At 38.9% G+C, this 12,346-nt stretch overlaps 1 protein-coding gene across 1 annotated transcript; it reads left to right on the forward strand.

Annotated features, from left to right (window-relative positions):
• Positions 1-596: 596 nt before the first annotated feature.
• Positions 597-12,101, forward strand: LOC139933944 (carnitine O-palmitoyltransferase 2, mitochondrial-like). Its single transcript, XM_071928190.1, has 12 exons — positions 597-776; positions 1,626-1,675; positions 3,134-3,330; positions 3,953-4,012; positions 4,485-4,588; positions 5,427-5,560; positions 6,099-6,301; positions 6,974-7,247; positions 7,822-8,014; positions 8,390-8,563; positions 8,934-9,159; positions 10,480-12,101. Exons 1-12 carry the CDS (start codon positions 696-698, stop codon positions 10,818-10,820), a joined length of 2,037 nt encoding a protein of 678 aa, XP_071784291.1. The 5' UTR covers positions 597-695; the 3' UTR covers positions 10,821-12,101.
• The last annotated feature ends 245 nt before the right edge of the window (positions 12,102-12,346 follow it).

A 12,346-nucleotide genomic window follows, 5' to 3' on the forward strand; every position in this document is an offset into this window, starting at 1 on the left:
GATAAACAATAGGTATATCAGTAAAATGAATAAATACCAAATAAATAACATAACAACACACGCAACCGAAATGTTAAACAAACAAGCTCCTTTTCCAACATAAATACATTAATAAAATAGTGGATTAATAAATATAAATAATTAAGTAAATCAAACAACCAATCAGTCGATAAAGTAATAAAGTAATAAATAAATAAATAAACAAATAAAAACCAAGTCTACTATTCGAAAAGAAAGAAAAAAATCCGTTAAATTCATTACGTAATTTACTACAAACTGTGATCTCAGTTAGGAATCATTACTCAAAATATGATAATTTTTTCTTGACGAAAGTTATTCGTTTTTAGTACTTCAGATGTTTTTCGGTTTTCTTTATAGTACTGTATAGGCATTGACCATCCAATGTTGACGCTCGTTGACGAAAATATGAAACATTGTTTGGAGGTACCAAATTTCGTGTTTTAAAAACTCTTTGTACGAATCCCAGAGTCATAATCCGCGATATAATCGCTTCGCAAGTATAAGTACCCGACTATACCGGTTCATAAGTGTGAGTCTAAAAGGTAAATGGTAGCTGCAACTTCTCTATGGACAAAGCGGCAGCGGGTCAAGTAATATTTTATTTAGGTCGCACACCAGTTACCTTTTAGTAACTAATACGGAGACGGTGTTGTTCTGCTTAACTAGTTACTAAAATGGCTGGAATTCACGTTTTCCGCTCCGTGATCGATGTGTCAAAAACTCACTACAGAGATATACTTCTGAAGAAAAACAGGGTAATTTTCGTCCTCATTTTTTAGTTTGTAGAAACCGTGGTGACAAATAATTTATTTACTAAACAAAATTAAGGGATAACTTTCTGCATGGCGCCACCACTTTTTTACTCATTTTTCACAAAAAGGGATATCTCATTGAGGTCACAAAGATACTATAGGCATATAATTATTTCATATCGAATGAAAAAGTGGTGGCGCCATACGGATACTTTTCCAAAATTAAAAATGCAAACAAAATGATAAAGTGGTGGTGAATTGGGGGCGTGTCGGGCTGGGGCTGTTAGGTTGGGGTCCCAATTTGTTGTGTTTACCATTATTACATATAAATAAAGACAATAATGACACTCTTGTTGTAACTTTTACTCTCAATTTTTAACTATAAACAAACAAATATTAGTCACCAGCAGATTCATAAACAACAAAAATATTGATGATTTTCTGAGTGAATGTCATCCCCCATCCTAGCCCCACTTTTATGTGGCCAAGGCTAGCTGAATCCCTTCCCTAGCCACACGTCCACACCATTCCCTCATGCAGCTAAGAAATAACCAAAAATATAAAAATTCTGGCGCCTCCCCTACACGCCACTCGGCAGTATAAACCGGCTGAATGTGTTCACATAGGCCCCCTAACTCTAGTAAGCTTGCTTTGTGTGTATTGAAAATGAAAAGTGAAACAAATAAAATGGTAAAAAGAAGTTTTTAACGATGACTTTGTTACCTTTCTCCGACTCTAATTTCCTCGATTCTTACACGGCGCAGCCATCTTTGAATATGCACTCTGTCCCCTTCTACCACATATTAACGTTCTGGTTTGTAATTATTACGTATGCTTTATTTGTCTGTGTAGTTTCAACTATCATCATGTTCTGGAGTTTGGAATAGGGGTAAATATTACAGGTAGGTCATAATTAATTTTTATATAATTTGGTTCCAAAATGTTGGTGTAATCATGAGTACTTGTAGTCACACAAAAACTTGTCAGCGCTAGAGGGCATTAATTTCTGAAACTTGATACTTGATAAAGTAATCCCTTTACAGCTGGTAAGAGCTTAACTTGGATGATGTGCTATGCAAGACGCTGTGACCAGTAATAAAAATAATAAAAGTGTAGGACAAGACAAATTGAACATTATATACACTGTACATTGGAGGGAGAAACTAGAGGAATATGTCGTACACTTGCGGGCCCATTACCCAGATCTCCGGAAGGGCTGCAAGCCTAAATGCTTGGATGGAGGGTGCACTGAGAGACAGTAGAAGATAATGTATTCCAGATCCTGACTAACATCAACCCACGAACAGCGTCCTGTGGCAGCAAGTGGTTCGTTGGGTGATAATAGCTACAGTTAGGTTTTCGTGACTTGCGTTCATGAAGTAGTAGCCTCAATGATTGTATGTGATAATTAAACTCTTACATGTACTATGTTTACCACCTGGGCCCAATTTCATAGAGCTGCTAAGCACAAAAATTTGCTTAGCATGAAGTGTTTGCCATGATAAAAACGGGATTACCAACCAAATTTCCATGTGATTTAAGCAAACAACAGCTGAATGCCAGGAACAAGCAATATGCAACAGATGGAAATTTGGTTGGAAATCCTGTTTTAATCAAGAAAGAAATTTCATGCTACGGAAATTTTTGTGCTTAGCCAGGTGTTTGCAGCTCTATGAAATTGGGCCCTGGTACTGTCCTAGCATATACTTTTGAAGCATCTCAAAAATCGGGCACATTGTAGATGTGAATGACTGTTCCCACAGGCAAACGCCCGCAATCCAGAAGACAGCCAGAACGTTCTGCTGGACTGTGACAATACGGCCAAACTATGGAAACACATGCACTTATGTGATGCCGCATAGCCATAAGCATGTGCTGCAAAGGAACTATTTCAATGAAGTCAAACAGATTAGTTTCAAACAAAATATTTCAAAAACATTAAAGGAACACGTTGCCTTGGATTGGTCGAGTTGGTCTATAAAAAGCGTTTGTAACCGTTTGTTATAAAATGCATGTGGGTAGAAAGATGTTGTAAAAGTAGAATACAATGATCCACACAAACATGCCTCGAAAATGCACGGTTTTCCTTTTACCTCGTCGACTAACACGGTCGGCCATTTATGGGAGTCAAATTTTTGACTCCCATAATACGACCGTGTTAGTTCGCACAGTAAAAGGAAAACCACGCAATTTCGAGGCAAACTTGTGTGGATCATTGTATTCTACTTTTAAAACATCTTTCCAACCATATGCATTTTATAAAAAAACAGTTACAGACGCATTTTATAGACCAACTCGTCCGATCCAAGGCAACGTGTTCCTTTAACAAATTAATTTTTATAAACAATGTTTATTTCCAGTTCATCATCTGATGACTACCTCCATGAGTCCATCATCCCAACGATGCATTTCCAGAACAGCTTACCCCGGCTGCCCATTCCCAAGCTACCAGACACCTGTAGGCGGTACCTGGCCTCTCAGAGGCCCCTCCTGACAGACGAGCAATTCGCCCGCACTAAAGCCATCGTCGACGACTTCCAGAGGAACGAAGGACCTGGTGAGATTCTTTTATAAAGGAGGTGTCATGGCAGAGCTGAAAAGAGCACCGAACTCAAGCTCTGGTATTTGTGTTCAGCAGAGTGTGGGTTCGAGTCCTGATCATGACACTAGTGTCCCTGAGCAAGGCTCTTAACTATAATTGCTTCTCGCCACCCAGGGGTAAATGGGTACTTGTGAGGGCAATGATGGTTCTTGTGATTGATTTAGCTTACATGTAGTATCGCATATTTGTTGCACAGGGTGTATACTGTGAACTCATAAGGGATCTGATATGTTTCATGGTTCAAATAAATGGCCCAGTGACCAGGGGAGCACCTTGTCACTAAGTGATGGACTTGAGCACTTTGTAAGAAGCTACTCTTATTATTTTACTAATGTCCCAATAATTTTTACTCCCAAAGAAAAGACAACAGCCTGTCTGGTGATGCCCTTGAAGTATACAGAAAGACTTTGTTTTAGAGGGTTACTGTCCCGTTCCTGGAGATTTTATCAATTTTAAACGTGTAGGCCCTAAATTTGATATATTTTCAATAAACTTTTTTTTGTTTGACTTGAGATTGCAGTTAGCTTTTGAAACAAAGACGACTCTAATATCTGAGGAATATTTTGTTACGTTTCAGATTTGCATACCTTGCTGAAGATACAGGACAGACAAAACAAACACACAAACTACATCTCAGGTAAACAAAACTAAACAGTGTTTTTCAATTTTGTCTTCGTAAATTTTAAACTAATTGACCAATATCCCCAGGTGCAAGTTAATTATCACACTTTCCTTGTTGTTTAGTCCCATTGATAAGGTATAAATTGATATTCCAGCCCACTTCATGTTATATACTGAACACCTTCAGAGTACATAGTCAACCCTCCTACTGTTTGACCATTCAATACCATGTGGTGTTGATATTCCAGCCCACATGATATATAGTGATGAACATATTCTCTGCCTTGTAAAAGAGCTTTGTTTATTGGTTTCTATTTTATACATTGTTGTTATGGCTTTGTACTGTTTTCATGAAGTATGGAAATAAATGTGGGTTTGAATTGAATTAAAGAGTGATTGCATCTATACATTCTGACAGTACACACATGAATGCAGTTTATAGTTTTTGTATCGAGTTTATGTTTTGTTTAATATTTTCATTCTCACAGGTGCCTGGTTTGACATGTACCTGAAAGCAAGGGAATCCATTGTACTCAGTGCTAACCCGTTCATTACGTACAACAGTGATCCCAAGCCAGAGAATATGGACCAGGTAAAACTTTAAAATCTTTTAAATTAAAGAGGGGTTCCAATGTTGAACTAAGTTTAATGCGCTTTTTTGTTCAATAGATAGAGTCCTCATTACAGAGAGAGAAAATTACAATAATAGAAAGGTTTGTATATTTGGTTTGCGGTAACACCATGTGTGTATCTACTTGCCAGGTAGAGTTGTTCTTAAGGAACTGTCTTGCTTTATTTTACTGCCGCGGAGTAGATAAACGGAGGTTCGGGAGACTTCTCAGTTCTGAAAAGAACTGTCCTGCTTTTTAACTATTACCAGGGCGGATGGTATAGAAATTAGACTGGACTACTACTTTAGCTTATAGGATCGTAATTAACTGTACTGCCGCGGAGTCAGTTCTGAATTGGTCTCAACGTAGAAAGGTTTGCGGTAACATCTAGATACCAGCACTTTTTTTCTAGATACCAGCACTTTATAAGATTTATTATTTTATAATTATTAGACATCAAAAACAAATGGCTCTGTACATTACAATAAGAAAATTGTTGCCAGCCGAAAGGTCAAATTCAATAAACCTTTCTGAGATACGGTGGACAAAATGCTACAACACTATAAGGTTTGGGTAAATTTGTGTGTATACACCCAAACCAAACAGAACACTCCAATCATGTCCACCATACCTCAAAAAGGATTATGCCGTTTTGGTTGAATAGAATCAACATTCGTGAATGAATAAAAATTCTTTGAACAAAAATGTAGGACATGTGGTGCTTGTTCCACCAAATTTGACAAAGGATCTATGGGTGTGTGGTATATAATAGAAAATATCGATTTTCAGCAATTTCAAACCTTCTTCTATTTACTTTAGTTGATCAGAGCCACTAACATGATTGTGTCTGCCGCTAAGCTGATGAAGACGCTAAGAGCAAATAAACTAGAGCCGGAACTCTTTCATCTGAATCCTAAGAAGACTGAACTAGATAGCTTCAAGAGGATGGCAAGGTAAGAAAGGGCCACAACTAAAAGATGTATTGTGTCTTAGTTCACGTCGGATCCAAGTTGACTTGGGGGGGTTTTTTTTGAGGGGGGGGGGGGTTGCTGATGCATATTAATCGGGGATAGAGAATGTGGGAGTAGTTGGTTCGAATCCTGTGGATTGTATTTTTTTTTTTTTTATGACTCTGGGAGCACTGGGTATATTCACCTCAAATTGAACATATTATTGAAAGGGGGAAAAAACATGTCTGGCCACATGTTTATGAAATGTGGGGTAAACTATTTCGTGATCGATTTCACAATGCACTAAGATTCATCTCTAGAGGAGTTGTGCGGTATTGCCATGGTGATTTGCATTGTGACATCACATGTCCCTTAGCAATTAAGATTGATAGACAGTGAAGATAATTCTTAACTCTTTGAGAAATCGGCCCCTGTACACAGGGAACCAGACAATAACTGCTGTACTGTAATACCAGTTAATAAACAACTTCAACATTCTCTTGTTCAACTTCTGCATTACTTTTCCTCTTTCTGAAATTAGTCGGATGCCCAAGTCGATCGCTTCCTACTATGCCATCCTTAACAAGGCCTTTCCTCTGGACATGAGTCAGTACTTCAGACTATTCAATTCTTCTCGGATTCCGCTGCCTGTGAGAGACGACTTTGTGACGGACCCGAGTGCAAGACACGTGCTCGTTGTTAGGAACGGCCACTTCTTCACGTTCGACGTCTTGGATACAGATGGTAAGAATCGCAGAGTCTTTATAGCAAGGGCACATTGGTCTAAGCTTGGGCGATATCACAATATTATCGAATTGGTTTTAATCGAAATATCGATATATCGCGACGTATCGCGATATCGATTAAATATCGCAATATCACGATGTATTTCCTAGCTGAGACATCTTGCACCCCATAGGTTTGGAGTAAAACCAGAAGAATAGGTCATCAGAACACCTCTCTTATGCTATGACTGTCTCTTCTACAACTTTCACTTGGAGTTTGAAGACTGATGATGTCAAATTTAATTAATCGCGATTATATCGAATATCGCGGTATATTGTCGGCGATATATCGTGAATAAAATAAATTGATATCGCCCAAGCTTACATTGGTCTGACCTTTGGATACTTGTAGAGTCTTTCTCATAAGGCTAAATACTTGGAAAACTGTGGCAACTTTGTGTTCAGCTGAGCCTATCCCTGATATACACACAGACCAAGTTATGGTATTTTGTATGACAAGTTCTCAACTTGTTCTTTCCATTTTGTTTTTCAACTCCTGAAAAAAAAAAATATATTTTAATATATTCATCAACGTCTCAGTTCTACAGACTATGAGTTTTAGGTACTGCAGACTATGGTATTGTACATGGCTAGTTCTCACCTTGTTTTTTCCATTACTTTTCAATCCCAGGTAATATTCTTCCCCCCTCCGTCATCCATGCTAACATCCGCTACATCTTACAAGACCCCTCCACACCCTCCGAGAATCCCCTGGGCTACCTGACCAGTGAGAATCGAGACACGTGGGCCGGTCTACGCAAACATCTTGCCGATAGCAGTGCAGCTAATGTGGAATCGTTGCGACTCATCGACACAGCCATGCTGTGCGTGTGTCTGGACGAGGCGTCACCTGACACCCCAGAGAGCATGACGAGGCTGATGCTGTATGGAGACGCAAGTAACAGGTACAAATAATAGTCTTCTTGAATATCGTAATATTATAGTCAGGAAAAGCATCCTAATGGAAACAACATGCCAACTTTTTACATCAATTTTTTGTAGAGAAGACAATGAAGACGTTTCAGTTTTTACTGTACTTCTTAAAGTAAATTTTTATTGCCATTCATTTTCAGAGTCATTACCCAGTGTCTACAGACCCTCTAAAGTCATTTCAAGTGTAAGAGATCATATTTTAGACCTCATATGTTTTTTGGAGGGCTGGCCTCCTTCCTACCTCTACCTAAACATGCTTTATAGTAAAGGTTTACAGAAACACCATGCAATGTTAATCTCTGAATGGGTTGGGGTGGTTCTGAAAAGAACCATAGGTTTCAACTCGACGCTGCGATCAGTATGCTCTAGTCATCTTCTGGATAAACCTGGACCACCCCTAATGATTTAGTGGCCATCATTACATGGTGTTACCACAAACCTTACTATATTGTATAAAGAGCACGGTGGAAATTTCCACTATGCTAAGTTTAAAATCTTACTTATGCTTGTTTTTCCAATGCACTGTGTTATTGACTTGATTTATAGGTGGTTTGATAAGTCCATCCAGGTCATCCTGTGCAAGAATGGCATGATGGGAGTCAACTTTGAGCATGCCTGGGGAGACGGTGTGGCCGTCTTAAGATTCTTCAACGAGGTGTACAAGGATAACTCAGAGAACCCCGCAGTAGGGGCGGAGTCAGTACCAAGCAGCGAAGACGCTTCACAGAATGTCCAGAGGGTATGAGTTGTGATAGATTTTATTAATTGGACTGAACAAATAGTTTTACTGTATTTTTATGTGTGTCAAATCTGTTTTTGTTTTTTATGGAGTCTGTTTGTTTGTATTTCTAAAAAGTTGTTATGTTTCATATGAAAGCATCATTTTAAAATACATTTTTTTAGTAAGTTATTTTTTCATGTGGGAGGTTTCAGTATAAATTCATGTTAACCCCTTGTTTATAAGAATGTAGTAAAATATTGTATTTAATGTAAGGCAAGTGCTGCCTGGAAAAAAGACCTGAAGATTTTGTTGATGCATGAAAACAATTTCACCAGTGATGTGTTGTCTTAAACAAAATCATTTACATTTTACTCTGCTTTCCTCCTCTTTCAGATGAACTTTGATCTTGACGCAGGAATCGTCCAAGGGATCAAGACGGCGAAGGACAATTTTATCGCCATGACAACAAGGCTCAGCGTCTGCGCCAAACAGAACTTCTTGTACGGCCGAGACTTCATCAAGACGACTGATATCAGTCCTGATGCTCTGATGCAGCTATCATTCCAGGTGATCAGCGAAATCTTCTTGTTATTTTAAGACTCCTTCCAGTGTTTTGTTGTTTCTTTGCTGACTTGTGAGGGAGGGGAAAAAGGCAACATCTTATTCAGTGTTTTTTAGGGTGTCATGGCTGAGCGGTTCACAGCAAGGAACTCATGTAAAATCTTGACGAGTGGCTTTATACATGGTCTCATATTTAAAAAATCTTGGGGTTCCGTTTTTTTGTTGGTTTTATTCTGGTTTTTGTATTTTATTTTCTTAACGCAAGTAGGAAAGTACTACTTTGAAAGTTTAATTTTTAAGTAAGTGATGTTGAAAGGCGAGGGAATAATTTTTCAGGGGAATTATCATAAATTTTAAACTCTGTTTGATTGTCCAGATGGCGTACTACAGGCTAACAGGGCAGACAACCGCTACCTACGAGTCTGCCAGTACGTCAGCCTTCAAGCATGGCCGAACTGAGACACTACGACCAGCCACGATGGATACCAAGCGATGTGCCGAGGCCTTTCAAAAAGAGTCGGGGGTCAGCGCACAGGAGAAGAGAGCACTGATGAAGGCTTGTTCCGATACGCATTACAACCTCACCAAAGAGGCTCTTATGGGTTAGTGAAAGAAGAGCTCAAGTTTCTAATAAATTTCAAGTTTTCATTCTGTTTTTAAAATCTCTTGATGTACAACGATCAGGTAAAAAAACCTTTAGCAAACGCTGGTAACACTAAGTCCTGGCAATGGGCTGGGGGAAGTCAAAGTCCTTGGTACTAGACTGGATCATTCCACATGTGGTTAGACTGCAGGACTAGCAATCACAAGGTTGAGTTCAAATCCCCCAGCTAACCGCTGATTTTCACAATGACTAGAATAACTATTGTCGTCTAGTTACTGAATCACAATTTCTTGATTTGTGCAATTCATAATCATAGACGTTAGACCAATGTTAGTGTGAGTGAGATTGGCTGTTGCCAGCTTGGCATTCATACCCCATGTGGGAGTTTGCCGAGTTCCCTACATGGGAAGATCATCTGAACAAACAAACAAACAAACAAACAAACACCAAACATGCCAAAGAGGCTCTCATGTGTTTGTGAAAGAAGAGGAAAGCTTTCTAATATATTTGGAGTTTTCTCTCTGTTGTGAAAATCTCTTGATGTAAAATTATCAGAGTAAAAAACCTTTCAGCGAACGCTGGTAACACTAAGTGTTGGCAATGTCCTTTGGGGAGTCAAAGTCCTTGGTGTCCTGGACTGAACCATTCCACATTACAACTACACCAAAGAGGCTTTAATGGGTTAGTGAAAGAAGCAGTCAAGTTTTCTCTCTGTTGTCAAAATCTCTTGGCGTACAATGATCAAAGTTAAAAACCCTTTAGTGAACGCTGGTAACACTAAGTCGTGGCAATGCCCTGGGGGATGTCAATGTCCTTGATGTCCTGGACCATTCCACATTACAACTTTACTAAAGAGGCTCTCATGGGTTAATGAAGTCAGAGGTCAAGCTTTCCAAGACATTTTTTAATTTTCTCTCCGTCGTCAAAATCTCTTGAGAGCGAAAAACTCTTGATGTAAATGGTCAAAGTTTAAAACCTTCAAGTGAACGCTGGTAGCTCTCAGTCATGGCACATGCTTTGTATTTTATTGTCGCTGATATCATAGACTGGTTGAAATTAGCAGTTGCGATCTGCTTACCAACCAAAAGGACCTATGGTATAAATGCACGAAATAGGTAATGGCGTGACATTTCGACTTTTGCAGAGTCGTTCTCGAAGGCTTAATGACAACACGCAAGAACAGTGCAACATAAGCAGTCAAGTGGAAATACATGAATATAGAGAGAGTCATAAAGCAAACACCAAGGGGTAGACAAAGCCCTTACCCTAGTGTTCCAAAGAGTTTACCAAAACAATCTTTCTTCTCCTCCAACCGTAGGTAAAGGCTGGGATCGTCATCTCTTCGGGTTACGGAAACTGACGGAAACAGACCTCATGAAACCTGACATCTTCACCGACCCTGCCTACTCGGATATCAATCACATCATTCTGTCCACCAGTACGCTGTCCAGCCCGGCCGTGCTGATCGGTGGGTTCGCTCCGGTTACGCCCAATGGGTTCGGGATCGGGTACAGCGTCTCGAATGATAACCTCGGGGTGAATATAACGAGTTACCCGGACTCGCACAGCGTGGAAGACTTTGTTGAGTGTATCAATAGTAGCTGGGAGGATATGTACGAAGTGTTGACCACGACGACATCAGTGAAAGCAAAGAAGTAGTGATTAGGAGAGAATCTCTCTGCCACTCCCCACCCAGCTCTGAAGTCTTGACCACAATCACATCGGTGAAAGCAAAGTAGTAGTGATTAGGAGAGAATCTCACTCTGCCTCCCCCGTCCCCAACTCTGAAGTCTTGACCATGACAACATCGGTGCAAGTAAGGTAGTGATTTAGAGATTGTCACTCTGCCACTCCCCACCCAGCCCTGAAGTCTTGACCACAATCACAGCGGTGAAAGCAAAGAAGAAATGATGAGGAGAGAATCTCACTCTACCACCCTACCCCTCTTCCACACCCCCTGCACTCAATATGTTTCCTGAGAACAGATCAACTTGAGTATTGCCACCGAATCACAGGAGACTGCCAGACTACGGCACTACAAATTTTACTATTTGCTGTATTCCAGATGGAAATATTTCTGAGGACATTTGTGTCACTGTGTCAGGTTTATCAAAAGCAAGCTACAAGGTTCATGTTTTAATATACCAAAACAAAAAACTTTATCACAAGTGGATCAAGGATTTGTTATTAAAAAAAAATGTAAAATTGTTGGTTTTTTTTGGATGATTGCAGGGTTTTGTTTTAACAAGAGATTGATTTTGGTTTTTTTGACTGGAGATGTTCTGTTTATAGATTTCAGTGAGTGTTTCAGTCTGGGGTCGTTTACCAATGAAAATTTTGTGAAATTTTACTATTTGCTGTATTCCAGATGGAAATATTTCTGAGGACATTTGTGTCACTGTGTCAGGTTTATCAAAAGCAAGCTACAAGGTTCATGTTTTAATATACCAAAACAAAAAACTTTATCACAAGTGGATCAAGGATTTGTTATTAAAAAAAAATGTAAAATTGTTGGGTTTTTTTGGATGATTGCAGGGTTTTGTTTTAACAAGAGATTGATTTTGGTTTTTTTGACTGGAGATGTTCTGTTTATAGATTTCAGTGAGTGTTTCAGTCTGGGGTCGTTTACCAATGAAAATTTTGTGAACAAAATCAGATATGATTTGCAAGAATTGCATTAAGCATTGCCTTTAAATTTGTGTGGAATTTCAAGAAGAGAAAAAAAGCCCCTCTTCCGCCTACTCCCCCATCCCACACCACCAAAGTGGAATGTGTTATTTAGTTTAAGTTTAAGAAACAATGCAATGCCATTTTAATAGTGTATTCAACGAACATGAATTTTATTCCATAGTGTTGTAAAAACTGGGACCAGTTTCTACTTCGAAAAAGTACCCAAAAATCTGTATGTAATTATTTTCTTTCAGTTACCATGAATGTATAAAGTTTTTATCGGACAATTATAAAAAGACACTTAAACAAATAATTTACTGATGTTATTGTGTGGTCTATGTATAATTTATTTCTCTGATTTCTTATTTACACAACAAGACACATTGCAGCTTTTAAAAACACAGTTCACAATAATATATACAGTTACAATTTGAAAGAATGCCTGGCAGTACCACTAGCAGTTCTCCAAAAGCCCTCAAACAATTTCTTGTTGGCCCTTTCAAGTAAAAAAAACA

The sequence above is a fragment of the Asterias amurensis genome, chromosome 2, assembly GCF_032118995.1.
Source record: "Asterias amurensis chromosome 2, ASM3211899v1".
In the NCBI taxonomy this organism is placed as follows: Eukaryota; Metazoa; Echinodermata; class Asteroidea; order Forcipulatida; family Asteriidae; genus Asterias; species Asterias amurensis.

Bases quoted from the DNA above. Each gene is read 5' to 3' on its own strand.
- LOC139933944 (XM_071928190.1), top strand. From the start codon at position 696: ATGGCTGGAATTCACGTTTTCCGCTCCGTGATCGATGTGTCAAAAACT. The intron at 5,561-6,098 runs GTAAGAAAGGGC...TTCTGAAATTAG, and splicing joins AGCTTCAAGAGGATGGCAAG to TCGGATGCCCAAGTCGATCG. The intron at 8,564-8,933 runs GTGATCAGCGAA...TTGATTGTCCAG, and splicing joins TGATGCAGCTATCATTCCAG to ATGGCGTACTACAGGCTAAC.